The sequence below is a fragment of the Cardiocondyla obscurior genome, linkage group LG10, assembly GCF_019399895.1.
Source record: "Cardiocondyla obscurior isolate alpha-2009 linkage group LG10, Cobs3.1, whole genome shotgun sequence".
NCBI classification, from domain to species: Eukaryota; Metazoa; Arthropoda; class Insecta; order Hymenoptera; family Formicidae; genus Cardiocondyla; species Cardiocondyla obscurior.
Window position 1 is genome coordinate 5,099,743 of NC_091873.1, and position 20,821 is coordinate 5,120,563.

Here is a 20,821-nt window from a genome sequence, read left to right on the forward strand (position 1 = left end):
GACAACCGGTATTCGTTTCACGCGCTACGATAAGATTGCGTTCGTTATAGCCTGAGATTTGCGAGGCGACGATGTCCATTAATAACTTTTAGCGAAGCCCGTCCGACGACGCGCTAAATAAATACGTCAAATGTACCTTATTGAAAACGACACTTAGATAAGAGACCTCCGGCTAATTTCGCAGATTGTTTTACCGGAACATCGCGTTGATCTATGAGACTCGAATGATAGTCCGATATCGTGGAACGGCTTTAACGAGGCAGACAGGCGCTTCTAGTTCGCAAGCCGGGAAGTTTAACAACCTCGGAGCGGGCTTCTAGCGGATCTTAAACCCTTATTACGGTACACGTACATCGGTAAGACAGCTTTCGAAAGTCTGACCTCTCGAACAAAGGCTTTATCTGTCGAGTACAGAGCAAGTTGGACGTAGATCCATCCGGTTGGCCATAATCTCACTGGTCAAACTCACCTTTGCGTACCGTGTTATATTCACTCGCGAAATTACTCTCGTTTTCTTACTATTACCGCAACTCAAACCGCAATAATTTTCAAGAGATTTAAACTTTTATACGTATGAAACGTTACGTAACGTTCTCACAAAGATGTTACGCGGAGAAAAAACTGAATTAAAGAATAGAAACGATCGTACGCCGCTCATTGGCTTTTAACTAATCTACACCGTAAAAGTAAACGAAAACATAAAAAAAAAAAAGGATCGCACGATATCTCGTAATCATTAATGTTGTAATTTTCCTAAAAATCGCTCAATCGTAACGATGGCTCAATTACTAAATACGCAAATCTTGCACGCAACATCGCATGATAATATTTAAAAGGCGCTGGCATATAATGGATTCGCTGGTGGCGAACGAGTAAGAGGAGTTTATTAACTTCCAGCCGTCTAATCTTCTCGTACTGAACTTCTGATGAGAACTATAACGATGAATAGACCGTGGAAAATGAAAACCAACGGAGGGGCGAGCCGTACGTGTCGCGAATAATGGAAAAGCTCGACTGCTTGCTACCTCGAAGCGGACTAATGACGCGAGTCGGACTAATCATCGTCCGGCTATTATGATCGATGGATAAGGAAGTAATATATATGGACGGAAATCGAGAATCAACATAGTTATTAACTACAGAGACAAAACATTCCCTATTAATCATTTGCACGCATTGGGAATATTGTGCCGCTAAAAACTCAATTATCTTAATTCGTTTGAGAATGTACAACGTACTCTTAACCGAATTCTATACAATGATTATTATATTTAGCTTTTATCATCTATACTTAAATAGTCTCATTCTAGCCCTAGACGCTTATGTTTTTTTAATTACGGCATTTAAATTTGTGCTGAAGCGACTGTTCGTAGACGTCAATTTAATTTGAGCCTCGCGCAGAATTGTTTTAGACGTCTAAAACTTATAAAATAATCTATTTTTCATTAATTCATATTCATTAGTCATCTAAATTTTATTTTTTGGATTTGATCTAATTTTTATTTTATATCACGAAAGAATCAACGCAACCGGATTGTACCGTATTAATAATATTAATAATAATAACTCAGATAGAACAGTGCTGGCGCAATAAAAATAGAAATTATCTCATTGCCGAGATATTAAGATACGATATTAATAATTAAAAAAATAGGACGAATGTTTGCGCTGTCGTATATAAAATATTGACGGGCACAATATCTGGATATTTACGTTGAAGCGAAATGAACTACGCCAGTTATCGTAGTAGTTAGGGCTCGTGTTTGCCGGACTGGCGGGATCCACTAGTCACGGTCAGATAGTATTTGTTCACGTAGTTATTTACACAATCACGATGCTCATGTGGACGTTTCTTGTTAATTGTTGTTGTTCGTTGAAAATAAAAGATGCGCGACTCAATTATGTGAATAAAATGACATCCATCCAGTCGACGCACGTCACAGCATTGACGAAAATTCGCAGCGCAGTTATTATCGATTGCAGCCGGTTGCGCGAGATCGCGCGCCGTTGCGTCTTGATTTTTATTTACGAAGCAATAAATTCCACGCGCCAGTAATGATCGGCATTACGAATCGATAGGTGCAACAGATGACATTATTTCGCCAAAACCGAATTGGCACGTGCACAAATTTGTTCTATGTCTACGTGTAACACTTTGAGGAAATAATTAAATGACAACGCCAACGATAAACTGTCATGTCGTGCCGTAACCATTGTGTTTAAATGACCGAATTAGTTAACAATATTGTTTTATACCGTTAATGACGTTTAGGAAAATGTGACAACCGTCAATTTTGATTAACCCAAGCATACTTATTCGCTAACATTTTGCCGCGCTTGCAAGGTAATAAATTAAAAAAAAAAAAAAAAAAGAAAATTGAATGTTATTGTGCGTAATAATAAAATTAACGTTGCGCGTTTTGACAATTTTTCACCGTTATAATTTTTAATTTTCCAATTTTTTTCCCCCCTAGTTTTTGAATCGGTACGCGCAGCTACGTCCGAATAATCAACAGCATGCGTTTATATCGATAAAACTCACAATGTATAGAACGTATTTCACGTTGTGTAATTGCCGAATCGCAATTTTTTTTTTTTCCCACAGGTAAAATGATATCTATGCATATCCGCAAGCAAGGGGAAATATTTCTCATGTAAAAAACAAATTTTGTATGCTTTCTCATATGCGAGACGTATTTATGCAGGAGAATATGAATAAACGTGTAGCACACGACCCACTTTTTTTTAAAGCAATTCCGTTGCGCGGGGCATTATGTTATCGTTGTATCTTCGTATAACGCATTCTAACAGTCACGTTTAAAAACCCGGTAAAAAACGGCACAATCAGTCGCGTTGCCGGATGACAAAATATAATACGTCCATATATATTCAAAATAATAATAGTAACAATCAATCGTTAAAATTGCACGGTCGTGGCGTTGCGTGCGATACGCGCGCAAGAAACTCTTTTAAATTGCGTATCATTTATTAACCGTCGCACTCCGCAGCGGCGATCCTTTACAATGGAATCGCTTTCCGACTTTCTAACCTGCTGAAACAGACCGCCGTCCGATTCAGGACCGTACGTGACAATAAATTGCATTCGAAACAAGCTTGGAACTTTATGCATTCCGCGGCGTGACATTGGCATTAAACGCCATCGAGGTGTATCGTCACCTCGCATATACATATATGCGGCTGGGATACGCAGGCACCTGGAACGCCGGTGACTCTGTGACACGGATTGAAACGTTATTTGCCGCGGTAGGCGATGTCCTCGTACCGCCGCTTTAAAGTCGTGCTCGCGGCTAAAGTAAATTTCGCGTGTCCCAAGAGCGGCACCGACTACGGCTGGGATGTTCAGCAATGAGTAAGCGATGCGTGAAGCTACGCCGTGCAGGCGTCGCGCCCGGGAGCAACCCCTATTTGTATTACCGTACCGCACAGCCATAGTGCATACCGCATACCGAGGCTAGACACGTGTACAGTCGCGAATCTACAAATGTCGCAATCTAATATCGCGTTCAAGTCTACGTGTTTCGGAAGTGCCTTTTATTCTTCGCGACGCGGCTGCGACATCTTCATCACTTACGTCTTGATTTGCGCGGGTAACGCCGACGCGAATTACGCGTACGTACGTCTGCGGATCGCGTAATAATTCATGGGATTTAAAACGCTCTTGCGTTTATCGTGTCAGAGAAATTTGCGGCCGTAGCCTCGCAATTCGCGCGTTTGTATCTCCTTCGCGACAAACGGTTTTAAACAATTTATGCGAGAACTCCCTATGTGCGAGTGGACGATACAATGGAAGCCTGCGGCTTTTAATCGTAACTGCTGGCTTAACCATCCGGCGAATTCGTCGACATATCCGACACTGAAACCGTTTTCATGTAATCCTCGAAAACTCTATACCCTCCGCTTATTCTATACGCACGTCCGATTACTTTCCATCGTTTGGCGTCAGTTATTTATCGCTTACATTCATTCGGTATTTTTCCCTTTTCTTGAATAAACCAAAGCATCTTAAAATCGATGGAAAGCTCGTCGAATTTACAATTTGCCATCCGTGACGTTAATCAAATTGCATTATTGTTTTTCTTTTTTTTTTTTTTTCTTGTTTCTTTTTATTGACGTAGATATGAAATTTAATTCAGTTATTAATACTGGTTTAAATGCGAAACCAAACCCGCCAGAAACGAAAGAATCTTTATAAAAGAGCCAATTATTTACGTAATTAATACGTACGATGTTGAATATTGAATGAGTATTATCACACATACTAATTGCGTTTATGAAAATCGTACAACAGTTTTGCAATAACTGTGCTTTTAATAATTCCTTTTAATCATCTCTTTTTACGCCTATGTATTATTGGATTTTCTCGATTATAAATAATCTCCAATTTGGGAAGTCAAGATTTCAAATAGAATATTCTTAAATTAAAAATAAAACCACGTGTGAGATCGTTAAAAAAAATATTCAATAACGACATACTCGAACACTTTCGCTGAAAAAGTCACTTTAAATGGGATCGATAGCTTTATAAAAAGACGTGCATTTATCGCGTGCGGGATGACATAACTATATAACTTGTCTAAAGAGAAGAATCACGGTTAATGAAATGCATGTCGGGCCAATGGAAAAATACACCCCCGTATCCGCGTTGTAATACGTTTACCGGCCGATTTGCGCACCCTCGTCAAAACACAGGCCGATGGGCGAACGCGCGATTCCGCAACGGACTGCTCCGTTGGATCCTTACATGCGAAATCCAGAACGGCGATCAATGAGCGGCACGCTGCCGAGGGTTCTGGCTCGAAGCGGGACTGGCACCGAGGGGGAGGAAAACAGGCGGCTGAAGGTTGGCCGCGGCATTCAACGGGGCTAACTCTATCCTGGCAAATTACATTTCCATCCCGCTACGTGATAGGTGCAGCAAACATGCCCGTCAACGTCCGACCGAGTTTCTCGCTGATTAGTTACACTCGACGTGGATTATATTTCCGAAGCAATTAATTAACAAAGTTCCGGCGAGTCGCGTATGTTCGTATCGCACTCGTATGACCGTGGCGCGCCGTGATCACAGGCAAAGGAAAGAGAATGTCGGATTATACAGGGTCACCGGCGAAGGGAATGAAATTTCTTGCGGTGGAACGTGCGAGAGAAACCACCGTAGGTAAACTTGTCAGAATATTACGGTTTGCCCTAATGGAAACTGTCACTGGAACGTCGACGTAAAGCCGACCGGGTTGACCAATCAAGCATTTACCTACTTGCGACGGATGCTGATATACAAGGGTGACGCGCGACAATCTTCCCTTTATCGGTAATTGTTATGCTAATCTGTACAAAGTAAAGATACGGTATTTGCCGCATAAAGCATCCTCGTGCTTTACGTCTTTTAGTCCTTCGAGTCTTAAAACTTTCTTTCGTTATATCAGGTTTGTTAAATTGTATTTTTTTTTTAATTTTACGTAGGAGAAAAATATTTCTGGAAAGCAGAAATGCTAAAAGTATAATTGAATTCACTATATAAAATTAAATTTCGAGAAAATTGATACGCTTGACGTGGAAAATTACTCGGGTGTTTGAAAGTTCTAACTGGCGGTGGTACCAGTTGCTCTTGATTACTGTTTTACATTCGCGATTCGGTGGATTCGAGTTTACACGCTTCCAATATGCGCGTCTTTCGAAATCTCGCGGAACTCCATCAACATTTTACTCACCAAATCAGCAGTTTTGCCGGCGTAAATTTCTGGCCCGTCCTGAATCGTTATCCTTCGCGTCGCTGCACATCCGATCGCCTCAAGATCGCTCCGATAGTGGGCAATGACGATGCATCTGGCGGTGGAGGATCGTCACTGACGCGACATCGGCTTTCATCTTATCTCACCTTATCTCACGTTTTCTCGCCCTTCGCGGGAACCGTTCTGAAATTGATACGCCGAAATTTTCGTTACAATTAATTACACCCGCCTTCCCTCGCGCGACGCAACTGAAAAACTCGCACGGTGCAACATGCGACGAGCAGAAAGGGGCGGGAGGGTGAAAGAGAGAAAGAGAGAGAGAGAGAGAGACAAAGAAGAAACGATGTTACACACGCGGTTGCCAGTCGCAGACTGAACTCGCGATCCGCGAGTTGCATCGATTTCGGTGGAGGGGGCAGGACTAGGACGAAGTGGAGGGAGCCTCCACCATGGAACGTAGTAGGGACGGACGCTTGGCGTCAGACAGGTGAATCGAAGGATGAGGAGCGCGACGAGAGGTATAGTCAGGCTGTACGCGCGTCGCGCCGTGCGAGCGATTCACGCTCTTATCGTCTAGCCGGCCGGTGACTATCGCGAGTAATAAGCGTAAGGCGAGCTTCGCCGGACGATTACATCGAAACGAAAAGGGTTAACACCCCGCATGAACATTTCGGTCGGGGCTGGCTGACCAGGCACGCACAATACAGCCGCGTTTCGATACTATTTCCAACGAGAGTATATATCGCTTCCTATCGATTCTTTCACATCTTCAGCGACGTTTTCTTGCGCCAGATAACGACGAACGATAAGCCATTGCATTCCGCTGTCTGCATTCCGTATTCTTCGCGAAATTGTATTTCCCGCGTCGCGTTTATCCGATGCGATTATTGCGGAATTTTCGAAACACCTTTAAATTCACTTGCGAGAGGTTGACTGGCCTGGTTTTTCTTTTGCTTTTTTTTTTGTTTTAGATTCTGTATGTTAAGAAATTTAAACTGTCAATTTTAATTAAATTTGCCTTACGTATCGATGAGAATATATGCAAATTAGTATTGATCTTTTCTGGCACGTGTTAAAATGCAAGAATCTGTGCAAGTATTTACATATTCTAAAATTTTATTTATCGACTCTGTGTATGTAATATTGTATGCTTTTTTTTTTCTTTTTGCTTTATTTCGATTTATGTTAGCATTTGTAGTAAAATATTGAAAAACTGTGACTGGCCATAAATGTTGCTTTATTCACTAGCATATGTTTAAAATTTATTTGAAACACATGATATATTTTATGCTGTAATATCGGTTAGTACTAAGCATTACCGCGGTACCGAATCGAGTCAATTATATCAGAACGTCAAAATTTTATGCAAAATATATACTGCGAAGCTGCAAAATATATTTGCAGCAGTTTACACGTATAATCTAATTTTATTTTATTTTAGATACGTTCTGGAAAAATACCGTAATCGGCTGATCCCAAATATGCGTGACGCTGAATGGTCCACTAATGCCGGAGTTGATTCGTTACGATTGTCGATCGATGCATGGTGACGATAATCGTCTATCAAGGACAAATTCAACGCTGGAACGTGGCTAACAACAGCAAACGTGAACTGTAAATAGATTTATTAATATTACTACAGGGATTTTGACATGATAATTTAAATAATACACCGCATATGAGCCCCTTTTTCTTCAAGAATTCTTTGCTACGTATACTTCACATTTACTTCATTCTTATTTAATTTTTTCTGTACCTTTTTAATTTTTATATTAGGAAAACTTGGAGTCATTTTCTCGAAATAATTAAACAGATATTATAATTTATTTAGATTTTTATATAATTTTTCAACTCTTACATTAGTCTCAAAAGTTACAATTATTTTCTTGGTATAGATTTCTAATAAGGCTTATTATTTGTATTTGCAATATTCCAACTTTGCATTTTAACTGTCGCTTCTTTTCGATTTTAGGGTCGTCGGTATTGGATACGTTATCCGCTTGATTCCCAGTCGTTATGAAGAAGAATATATCGACAGGAGTACAGAGGATTGCGCACGCTGCAGTTTCATCTACCGATTGCCATCCGCTAACATACCGTATCGCGTGCGAGACGCCGAAATAACTTTGCAATAACCCAAACGCGCCCTGCGTTCGTTTTGCGTTGCGGCACGCCGATTAAAATGGATGTAGATATATGCGAGAACGATACTGCAATTGCAATGCTTTGTTCGCGCTCGTGTTTACCATACGCTTTATTTTCTGCCGCACTTTCAACGCTACGCGTTCAATCGCAATATTGTTCCACCCAGCGATCCATTTCAAGACAAGTTTCACGCGACTATTCTTACGATTAATTAGATTTTACTAATGATATCGCACCATGCAGGCATGCAAGTGCTGGGTAATCAAGGGTGAATGAACAAGCGTAACAAAGTTACTTTGTCACACCTTCTGTGAAATTAAACTTGGCTTTGTGAGGCTGCATTACCTTCAATTATACATTTTGTTAAAAAAAAAAAAATATTACAACTTATAGCTTGTTTCCGCCAATAATAAATTATAATACCCAGCTGAATTGCATTATTGTGATGGATACTAATTTTTACATAATTTAATTTAGTGTAATTTTGCCTTTCTATTTATGAATTGCATGGTTTCTCGAATTATTTAAAATTAATTGATATTATAAAAAACAAAATTGTAACTAATGAATCTTTTTTATATTTTCGTCTTTAATCTTTTATATTGACATTATCGTTATGTATAGCGTCGAATATATATACCATGCTTCATTAATTAAGTTTATATAAGCTAGGTGGAGAGTATTTGTCCTTCAATCCTTCAAATATGTTCTTTTTCCTTTCTCTCTCTTGTCTCAGGAGCTAATGATAAATCGTTCATAAACACGCGATTTCCAGCGATAGCTAGAAGCTGATGTGAATTTATATCGCACGTGACACACGGATACGTTCGAATAACATTTATTCGTCAATCAGTTCAATTATTCAGGATGCTTGTGAATCAAAAGACAAAAATAAATGTAGGTACTTGTTTAAATTTTAAATGATTCGATTCAACGCCTTTGTTACGTGGATCGTGCACTTTTAAAAATTATTTATAGATCTAATTGTGTTGGAAAGTTTTAAATAGTTAAATTATTTTTAATTTAATTCCGAAAAAATATGTCATTGCTAAGCGCTACTATTATTCATTATTTATCGAGTTAAGACGTTTATCGATCCGTCATAATTTAGTTTTACCATGAAAACCAACAAACGAAGTTTGCCCCGAAATCGTGCTAGCAATATGGGTGCACCGTGTAATCGCCCTATAATTTCGAGATCGATATAAGGTGAAAAGAGACGGGACGCACTGACATCAGCCGCTCAATTACGTATAATGCGAAGAAAATTGTACGTAATACGGCAGGATTGTACAGACTGTCGGCTAAATGCTTTACAACACAATTGGATTTTATCGCTAAACAAGACTTTAAAATACCAAAAAGTTATAGCACAATCATATTTCTTGAGCAGTTGTAAAATAGTATTAAAAATCGAACGAATATAAAGCACAGAGGAATGCATTAAAAATAAATAATATAATACATTGCGTTATATTAATGGATGTAATACTCAGCATATAATTTCTTTTATCGACAAGTACCGCGACGTACGTGTTAATTATAAATTTGTGATGAATAATCGACATATAATTCAACAAAATATTCGGAGTATAAGTTGTTTTAAAAGCGTGTTAACTTACATTGGGTTGATAAACGTAATTAAAATATAATTTCGCTTGATGCAACGACTTGCCATTTTCAGTCACTAATTTCGAACCACTCGCTCCATCTATGAACGCCGGTTGTATAAAAAGATGTCGGGTGCGTACGTGGGTGCTCGGGGACGTTCGGTCGCGTGTGGTCCGAACGCATTGCAGCGCACAGCCAGCTCCATTTTCAGTCCCGCTGCAGTCGCTGACCATGGAACATCGACGGAATTTTCGTGTTACGAGTATTACGCATATTGGGCAGAGGACGATGCAGCCCGGGCCCAAATCGTTTCCTACCGGTATTCCGAAGGCTGAGCATCTACGACCGTGCTTTTTTCTCGTAAAGTAAGTGAAATCTTCTCGTGTAACGTGGTGCCGGTGCGTAGCGGGCGACAGACAGAGATTGCGTAGCGGGGGACGGGCGGGAGGTCACATAACAAGCGGTGTATGCGACGCGTAAATTTTTCTCCAACGTAATTAAATATGCACATACGTTGTACGTGCGGTTAAAGGTTGAACGCGGTCGTGCGGGCTCGTGAACGCTCGAGGAAGTTCGGTCGCGTGAGCTCTGTATGTACTGCGGCGGATCGCCATCTTCTCCTTTCCCCTCACCGCTACCGACCATGGAACATCGACGGAAGATTCGTGCTGCGAGTATTACGCATCTTGGACGGAGGACGGTGCAGCGCGGGCCCAAATTATCTACTCATACTCCGAAGGCTGAGAGCACCTACGGCCATGCATTCTTCTTGCAAAGTAAGTGATATTTTTGCGTAACGCGGTGTCGATGCATAGCGGGCGACGGGCACAGGTTGCGTAGCGGGGAACGGGCAGAGATTGCGTAGCGGGGGACGGGCAGGAGCCACATAGCAGGCGGTATATGTGACGCATAAGTTCCTCTCCAAGGTCGCTAAATACATACATATGTTGCAGGTGTGACTAAAGGTCTAGCTCGGTCGTACGTACTCGGAGACGCTCGGAGGAGTTCGGTCGCGTGAGCTCTGAACGTACAGCGCACAGCCATCTTCCCTTCCATTCCCCCCGCAACCGCCGACCATGAGACATCGATGGAAGGTTCGTGCTGCGAGTATTACGCATCTTGGACGGAGGACGGAGCAGCCCGGGCCCAAATCATCTCCTACCCATACTCCGAAGGATGGGAGGATCCACGACCGTGCTTCCTTAAGTAAGTGAGATATTTTTATGCAACGTGGTGTCGGTACGTAGCGGGCGCGGGCAGAGGTTGTGTATCGGGCGGTGTGTACGTGACTCGCGCGGGCGTAGTGTTCACGTGTCTCTTTCGTGCATGCGGCAGGCAACACAGCTGGTCGGCTACAAGACGACCTACGACAATCACGACGGTGAAGGACAGAGCTCGCGCGTGTTGTGCTCTCTGCGATCGTCTCGCGCGCGTGATGTTATCTGTGATCGTCTCGCGCGATTGACGACGCAGTTAAAGGTCTCGATACTCGCCGGCGTTTTATTTTTCCGCGGATAGTACGCATGAAGCAACATAAAACATTTGTATAATATATTGATATGTTTGATTTTCTTTATTATTTAATATAAATTTTTTTTCTGTTTCAGGGAAGATTTCAGAAGTATCTTGAGCTCAAAATGAGGATCTATATCAAGTGTCTGGGACTGAGAGGAGGAGGAGGCCTCGGAAAGGCATCGGGCATCAGCGGAGCAACCCCACGGTACGTATTATTTTTTATTTATGTAAAATTAAAAGCGCATAATTTTTTTTTTTATTGAATATTATTTTGAACGTTTTTACAATTTAAATTTTGTTTGTATGTTACAGGATCATCACAAAACTCCGCTGCTGCGCATCGGTCAAGTTAGTAGCATGATTTTTTTTATATAACATTAGAAATTCGGGTGGGAAAGACATTAATTTCACGCGGACAAGTTTAATATTAATAATGCAAAATAAAATAAAATATACGCGTATTAGGTATACGGAAAAATAAAATATAAAATTAAATACTTTTAATAAAGACTTTTAATTCGTATACATAGGTAGGATGTATGATAGGATGTTTAATTAATTACATTTTTTATTACATATTCAATTTAAATTATATTATCACATAACTATGTAAATTAATTTGATATGATTACAGAAGATTACTCCGAGGATTTTATCGAAGCAAAATTTACGTTTTGCTTTGATAATATCCGAAAAAGAAATTGCCGCTACCGCCGATAATCACGAACCGCTACCGGTTCATCGGTCGTCTCGCGAACTCCGTCACAGTATTCGGGCGAGTTGTTTTATCATACGAATTTTTAAATCGGGAGTGCCGTACCTTATCGCGTGTAATAGAGTAAATTCACCCGGTCGCGAGTGTCGCGAGTTTCCTGTGCGCGGACGGATGACTCGACACGATCCAACTGAGAGGAGGAGGAGGCCCAGGAAGGGCATCCTGCTTTGGCGGAGCAACTCTAAGGTGAACATCAATTTTATTAACACAAAATTAATAGTTTTTCGTATTTTATTAGTATTGCTCTCTTATTTTGATATTAATTAAAAATAATAGAAAGTTTTATGATTAATAAAAAAACAATTTTAAATTTTAGAAAAGTTTAATCTCTTAGAAATTTTATTTGCATATAAATTGGTTTTGAATTTTCTGACTATAAAATTAATTACAATCACATATAAATTTTTTTTTTTAATAGTGAATATTATTTTGAATTTACCCTACAATTTTATATTTTGTTTGTATGTTACAGGATTATTACAAAACTCCGCTGCTGCGCATCGATCAAATAGGTCAGTTGCATGGTTTTTTTTAACACTAACATAACCAATTTTAATGGGGAACATATATCAAGAGGCTCGGTAGTGCCTCGCGCCAATTAGTTAATTACGCGCAGAAAAATATAATATAAAACATAATATAATATATAACATATAATAAGGGAAGAAATTGTTTAACGTTGCGCTCGTACTCTCGCTATAGATAGCGCAGACTAACGAAAGAAATAAAATCTATTCGACACAGCTAACATTTCGATACGCGATTTCGAAGACGTTTTGCGTCTAGGAATATTTATTCGTTCGTTAATGGTTTTCGTCAAGTTTCCGTCACGCATCTTAATGTAATTAATATTTCACCGGACACTAGCAACGCGACGCCAGAACAAGGCTTAACGACTGCCTGTACTCTTAATGACGAAGCGCAGTGTCGCATTCACGTAGTACGTAAGCCAACGATGGGTAAAATGATCCGCTTTACTATCGGGTGAGAAATTATTCGCGAGGACACTTCCGATACATTCATATCTCATCCGAACGGCAAACAAAATAGGGAACGAATCGCGAAAGCACCGAAACATTTCGACAATTTATATGTTAATCTCATTAACAGTTCAGGAATGTTCACCACTTCATATTACGAATGGTATTAAAAGCTTTGACACCGCTTGCCTGTATCTGCCGCTTGAATTAATTATCATGCAATTTATTAAGAGGATTTACGCGATATGTCGAAGTCACCCGACGTCCTGATTAATTTTGCATTATCAATTAAAAAATAATTGCCGTGAATTATGTAGAGGCTCATTATTACGCCACTTTAGATCAATAAAGGGCTACATTGTAGTACGTCCATCACCATACCGGTGACAAGAATTTGCATAATATTTTGAAATTAATCGACTTTTCTGCTAATTTTCAATGTCAGATCATAACCAATATTAAGCCCTTTGTTACACCGACGATATCATCTAATATCGGTAATGACTTTCATCTTGTCATCTACGAACATTTCGTTACATCAATTAAAACGGATATATATTAAACCTATCGATAGAAATTTTATTATCCCGTATGATACGCGTATGCATTGTTTTATATTATATTTTATAATATAAAATATAATCGGGATCCTTCTTCTTTTTAAACGTAGGGACGATACGAATTGACGAGTCACGGGTATCCATACGAGCTTTTATATTTCTGTTAAATTTTCTCTTCTTGAAAAACAGTCGTGGTAAGGTCGCGCATTTTTTATCATTTATTTGGAAAGATTGTCGAAGACGCTGATTTAGATAAACGGAGCACTTTACACGGTTCGGTCCATAAAGAATGGGATAAGGGAATCACTGGCAATGAGTGTATCGTGTATCTACAAAGAAGGAAATAGAGAGGGTAAGATCGGCCGTAAGACGGGTGGGTTTACGCGCTGGTGTGAGGACGATGGACGATGGTCCGTCGCACCATGTGCTAACTTAACTGAAGGGATTACAGGGCTTAGTTAATGGATGCCCCTCGTACGGTCCAGGGTAACCACTGTGTTAGCCTATGCCGTGGTACGGTGCCCCTTAGTGCTCGATGGATTTCCAGAATCTTTCGTAATAAATGCCGGGTTATGTGACCGGGGTCACTGAAGCGTTTCGTGGCTCTCGGGCTGTTTATGGCTTTCGGAATTAACGGCTTTGGCTAATATCGATTTTAGATTATCTTCTAAGGGCGCGCTAAAATTTTTCACTCTTGCAATTTTTATTGTTTATCAGGAACACCGTAACGCGATGAAAATTAAATCAGGATGTCTGGGTATGATAGAAAAAATTCAAGATCTCTTAAGCTTTTTTTTTTGTAAAAGCCCCGTTGCGGTGATAATTAATATTTACGAAATAAAATATTTTATCGTTTTCTTATATATTGATAATTATAATATTTACGACCAAATATTAGGCAATAGCATTGAATATCTAAGAAAGATTATTTTCTACTTTTATTAATAATAGTTAAATTGTTAAAACTGCGCCAACTCGGTGTCGAATAAACTTTAGGAATAAACACTAAAAATTTTAATGTAAAAGTATCCTTTGCTTTACTTAGAAAAAAAAAGAAACTTGTTCCATTATTTTGATAAATCATAGAAGACTGATACTAAATTCTACGTAAGTTTTTGTAGAATCCCGCGCGCGTTAGGCTTGATCTAGGCGACCGAGAAAGTCGACGAATAATGCGCGCTCGCGTTATTTATCGCCAGCAGGTATGGTTGGTGAAAAGTTGCCGTGATATCTCGGCAAAGAGGCAAAGTAGAAGAGGCCCTCGGCACCCACAAATCTGCAGAAAGATATTGGCAGTTTGACTGGACTTGTTCTAGTTCTCCCTTTTTATCGCGGCTCAATTCTTGGTCAGATACTCGTGTAGGATACATTTTCCCTTTGTTACTATTTGCATCGCGGAATTAACCCGCGCAGTCGCTGCTGTATGTACGAATGTACAAAAATCGAATTTCTACTTCAATTTTAATTAAACTTGTTTAATTCAAACGCTTTTTGGGTGGTCGAAAAATCAAGTACGAGACTAAAAAATTTAGTATTTACAATAATAAGTTTAATATGACGAACTAAAATATAGGAAAAAATTCTCGTATTTGCATAAAAATTGCTTACTGTGAGTTTATCCACGACAGCAAAAGCTTTAATAAGGCTGGCTGTGTTGTTGAGTAAGTATGCATATCACGTACTGTATGCAGTGAATTACAGAGAAATATAAACCGGGTGGTATACGGTAGAGGTTCGCGATCTAAGAGATACAGAATATGATTCCGTGCGCTACGATTTAGTAAATGTTTTGCAAGAAAAGATCTCGGCTTGAATACACAGAAACAGTCGATTGTGCAACGCGCATCATTTTGAGATTGAAATTAATGCGCGCTAGAGTTTTACGTTCAACATTTGATCGTGCAACTTCCGCTCATTATTTTGCCAGAACGCGCTCTTCTCTGTTATTTGCGTTTTGAACGGTGCCAGTTTACATGCAAAACCGCACTTACGTCGCCAAGTGCTTTCGAAATTGATCCATTCCGACCGCGGAAGCGTAATGTACACATTTTCTACCATCCGATCACCTGTGTTCCGAGTTACGTAGATCAATTTTGATCATTAGTATCCGAGCGTTCTCTTATGAATGTTTCATTGTCGTTCTCTCGCAACGGCAACAGCCGCCGCGTTCTTGCTGCCGCTTGCTGTTTTCCCTGATGCGCGCGAATTCTTGATTTTCACTCGTATCCTCGCTGAGGGATAGCTCGGCGGAAACTGACCGTGGCAGTAGGTAGCGCGCCAATGAAATCCCGCGGGTTCAATTTTTTTCCCCGACCTCGTTTCTGTTCGATCTCTCTTTCCCAACGAGCGATTCTTCCGCATTTTACATTCTGCCGTCCACGTTGGCCGCCAACACAATACGCACGCACGACCGACCGCAAAATTGCAAATGCATCGCCATTCTCTATGCGGCTTCTCCCTTCTTCCTCTATTTGTCTCGCTCTCACTCTCTCTTTTTCTACTCGCTTTTTTTTTTTGTTTTTTTTTTGTTTTACGCGCGTCTCTTTATCTAGAATCATAACTTTTTCAGCTAGTCAATAAACTGCGCGTAACCATGCGTGTACGCGGCATCGTTTGTCGCAGCACCGCAGGTGCAGCGATATACCGCAGGTGCTGCAGACGCAAACCCCGTGTCGCGACAAATCCCCGGAAAACGGCAGTCACCGTGATTAACTCGTAATAAGCCATGGGAAAGGATACGTTAATAATTGAGTCTGCGAGCGTAGGCAGAGTCTCGGCGATAGTTGTCGGCTATACAAACTCCTCATTACGGAGGGTAATTAAAACGCACGAATATTAAAATGATGACCTTAATTACGGCGCGCCATACGTTGTTGTTAATGTAACTCCGGGAAACGTCGCTTCTATAGGTTTCGCGTTAATCCAATCATAAGAATTATTACTCGTAATCACGTATATTTAAATGTCCCGATTATTTATTCACGACATTTATTTGAGACAAGGCTAATATATGATCAGCGTTAATTATTGATATGGAAACGAGCGATACAATTGATAGCATTGATGTGCAATTTATACAACGTTACTATTTTTTTTTTTTTAAGTATCGTTAGTTTGAGTTAAAACTAAGAACGATATTAATAGGAATTTTTTTTTAATTATCGAAATCGTATTAAAAAAAAAGAAAGAAAAAAAGTAGGTTTTGTTAATCGACGTTGTTACATTTTTGTACACATATATGCGTGCATTATCAAAGCGTGCATTAGATATAGATCGGTTTGTCCGTGGTAGAAAATATTGCTACTGTCATGGAAATATTTTCGCGGTGAGCAGACGATTGCGTGTCGACACGCGTTGGTTACACGCGAAGAATTTTGTGGCTACTTCGTAACCATGAACCGCATCGATGACGTACGGATCGTATATTTGACGTACACCGACCGACCCGCTCGATCGATCGATCGCTTTATTATTTTATATGTCACGTCTCCCTGTATCATTGAGGTGTCGCAGCTGCGCGTATTTGACAGGTAATAATGACTTGGACCATCAATAAAAGCAAAAAGACGTAACTGGGATCCGATATATCCTTCGAAGTCAATTCTTTCTGACGCGACGTGATGTAATTATCAAATAAATGAAAGAATCTCCTGCTATTTAAATTTTTAATTATTATTTAAGTCTACGAGTAATTAAAATCTAACAATTTTATTGCCTGCTGAATCTCTTACTGTCACTTTTATTACGTGCAAATTAAAAGGCGTATATTTATGTCATTGGAATAAACGAGACATTAGATTAATTATAATTTTAAGAAAAATTCACGTATTTATAATTATTTAGACCTCGATAAAGGTACTATATTCAATCTACGCGAGAGACCGGTTAAATTAGAATTAGATCGGAGCTTAAGCGATCTTTCTCATCTAAGAGTTATCGAATATTTAATAAAATAACAAAAGCAAAGTGTCACTGACATCGGGCTATCGATCAAAACTCGTTATCTTACACAAAGGGGGGGAAGGGGAGGGCCGTGGAAGCACTGGCCGACGTCTCACACCAAGGAAATAATAATTTATCGTTTGATGCGCGATCGCGGGTGAAGCATCGACGCTTCGATGAATTAATAATAAACACGATGCATCCGCATAGGATGTTGCTCTGCTAGGCATACCGATGCTCGTCACAACTGTGCTATTCCGGTCTGGCCGATCGATGATATTAACTGTTAAATGGAAAATGCGGGCGAAATGAAATAGCAATTATATATTTGGGTCAGTCACGATTAGATCGCGATAACGTTATTACAGTTCATAAAGGAGATCGATGTAAAATTTCGGATTTTTACATGGATTTTAACGCGACGATCTATGTAAATAAAGTTGAGAATTTTTAACACTGCCAGAGACACGTGATATCAATTTTTTATTTTTATCATCTGTAATAGGCGTTGAATTTTGCTAATAGGGTTTAAGTAAAAAAAAAAGAAAAAAACAAAAAAATCTTAGACGTTAAACGTGAGGTGATAATCGAATTAATGCGGAGCGGAATTATTTGTTAATCTCTTAATTACATTTGAATTATGAATGAGTTGTGGCAGCAAATTACTGCTTTAAGCGATCAAAGTTAATTCACGCTTTAAATAATAATAAGAGAGGGGGTGCATTTATATTGAATTTTCATAATGAGTTAGATTAACGTCAGCTGCGTATGTATATTTTAAGCTCCGAGATTTCTAATAAAATAATTAACGTGGTGTACGTACAAAAAAAAAAGTTCGGTTTAGTTGATCACGTCGCAAAGGAAAAATATTCTTCCTGCTTGGCTATTTTAACTTGACATTAAGACCCACGCACTTTTACGTCTTTCGCATACATACCTCGTGAGCATACTGATGTTCATGTGCGACAAGTATACGAGTCGTTGAACATTGCAAAAGCGAGCAAAAGATGTCGAACAAAAGATACTAGACCGCACATACGATATTGGATAAAAATAATGTCGTAATTCCGATAAAATTCTCCATTTTCCACTGACAGTTTTCTCGCTGCCGGGTTTCTCCTTAAATCTTCATTTCTATAAATCCATTCTCTCGTTCTTAGAAGCACAATGGTGCTGTCTTGAGAGAGATTCGTATTAATGATCTTCCTTTTCAAAACCGGTTGGCTTAATTTACTGACTATACCACCGTGGAAAGGCGGGCGAAATAATTCATGCCGCTGAAAATTCTTGATAATCACACATTTTAACTTATTTCAAATGTTACATTTTTCAAAAACTGATGACAAGTAAGAGAATCTTCTTTAAGATGTTTTGCGTTTGTACTTTTTAACACAGAAAATATTGTAAATTAATACGCTTTCTTTAATAATAATTAATACAGCGTTGATAAAATAATGCAAATGTTATGCATATCTAATATCGCGCACAAGAATTAGTTTACCCGCAACGTTATTTTTTTTTAAGCTTAAAAAAAGTTGCTTATTTTATTTTGTATCGCGGTCGATCGCGCGTAATGCTCGGATTATCATGCTCGGCGACGGGAGCATCTCGAAATTTACTTCTGCGTACTTACACGTACAGCGTTTGTTGCGTTTCGCCGGAGCAGCTGATCGATCACACGTCCGACATCCGTAGAACGTGTCTTTCGTGCCTCTTCGAAGGATATCCGCGCCGAATCATCCTCCCTGCGTCGAGTACAAAAGTATCGGATAGGCTTTTCCGGGCTCTGCCATGCCTACAGGTGTAAACCCGTAAGCAGGGCTCACCGAATCAAGATTCTGTTTAAGATTTACGAGGGTCCTTGCTTCCACTCTCCGCCTTCTGCGGTCCTTCCCTCATCGTTTTTCTTCTTCGCGTTACTCCTTCGAGGGGAATTTAAAACACGCGGAGTTCTTTTTTTTTTTTTTTTTTTTTTTCCGCACAGTCATGCAAATTAATACGGGAAATAGTAATTCCACTTCATCGCTCGGAATAAATCTACGCAACAACACACCGGGAATGTAAACCTCTCGCCACTCACTCCGCTTACGTGCTCGAAATGTTATGGTCGGAAAGTGACCCGTATCGTCTCTTTGTATTTGTCATCGTTTCCCAGAGGTGGTTTACGGTCTTCCATCTTTTAGGAATAATATCGGGTTAATTGTTAACTCTTTGCCCTTTAAATTTATAGTATATTTAAGTAGCAATTAGGGGACTAATCACCCAAATTATAGCGAAACGCGATGAATGATAAAGGCGAACGGGTGGACTCTGCGGGGTAAAATGAGGGAACCGTGACATATAGCCTTATTATATAATTATTATTAATAACTTTGGAATTAATTATATGCCATTTGAATGCCTTCTTATAACTACTTTTATTGAAGTTTTCAACCGGTTCTTCGTAATAGACCAGCTATATTCTTTGCGTATTTTAAAAATGTATTTATGTAATAGATACGTATCGAACTATTTGCGCGCAATTGATTTTTAAGTGTTTTGTACAAACACAACGAAATACACGGTTGCACTATCTCGGTACCATTGGGCACTTGCTTTCAGTTGATCGAAGGATTTCGTGTACCCGTACAATCCACTCGAAATTATGGTGACGCATTCATCGTGTAATCCGCGTACATCGTTATGCGATTACGTAAATTCATGCTTTTGAAACATGACAAACGATCGGTTACGTGACGGAATATATTTCGCACGTAGCAAGTATACAATTCAATTTTTATCCCCAAACGGATCCCGTTAGCCGATATTTCGATGAGACAACCACGATATACGATTCGGTTCGGACATAATTTATGGCTTTCGCATGTTATCGCTTTCGTCTATCTCGAGAATAATACCATCTTCGCAGCTATCGACGTCTCGAGGTGGTGGCTCAAACTTCGATTTCTTCTTACGGTGTTTCTCGCAATCCGTTGCTGACCCTTCTTTCATCGCGTATTACATTATATCGTAGTTATAATTTTATACCAATTACTAGAAACTATTTATTATAATTATATGTATATTGGGTAGAATCTAATCAAGCACAATAATCAGTCATGCAAACTACATTATGACCTGTCAAAGCGAGATAACTCAGTGATAATTATGTGAGACTTCGATCATAGGGATACAGTAAACGCTATTGAGTTAAAATCATGGGTAGCAAATTAATATTTTATAATTCATTACCATTACATAAATTATAAATTATCTTTTTTTTAAATAGACGTTTTATTTTCTACACTAATTCTTATTTAGCAGTAAATTATGAATAAAATACTTTTAAAAAAAATTTATTTTGATTAATAGTATAATTTAATAATGTTCCTTTGAATTGATTAGTATCTTATTTTGAAATATTACATTTTCAATGTAATTCAATTAAAGAGCGGTAAAATTATAGATTACATGCAGTATAATTAGTATATAATTTTTTTTTAATTTTCTCTGATGGGCATTGGGGGAATGTGAGATATTTCAGCAACATGCTGTTTTAGATTGCAT

General features: G+C 39.2%; 2 protein-coding genes across 5 annotated transcripts in view; one reads left to right on the plus strand and one right to left on the minus strand.

Annotated features, from left to right (window-relative positions):
* LOC139106064 (discoidin domain-containing receptor 2) overlaps positions 1–6,108 on the minus strand; it is a 71,459-nt gene extending 65,351 nt beyond the window's left edge. For both annotated transcript variants that reach the window (XM_070662544.1, XM_070662543.1), the window contains exon 1: positions 5,727–6,108. The gene's annotated coding sequence lies outside the window, so the exon portion shown is untranslated. The remainder of the gene's footprint in view (positions 1–5,726) is intronic.
* LOC139106065 (uncharacterized) overlaps positions 1–20,821 on the plus strand; it is a 206,116-nt gene that overhangs the window by 62,101 nt on the left and 123,194 nt on the right. The window contains exons 3-7 of one of the 3 annotated variants that reach the window (XR_011546292.1): positions 7,189–7,361; positions 7,720–9,868; positions 10,036–10,279; positions 10,457–10,709; positions 11,111–11,321. Coding sequence is in view for 1 of the 3 variants with exons in the window: in XM_070662545.1 (XP_070518646.1) it covers positions 9,606–9,868; positions 10,036–10,279; positions 11,111–11,223; positions 11,331–11,366 (656 nt within the window). In the remaining 2 variants the exon portion in view is untranslated. The other 2 variants (XM_070662545.1, XR_011546293.1) reach the window with 2 other exon arrangements.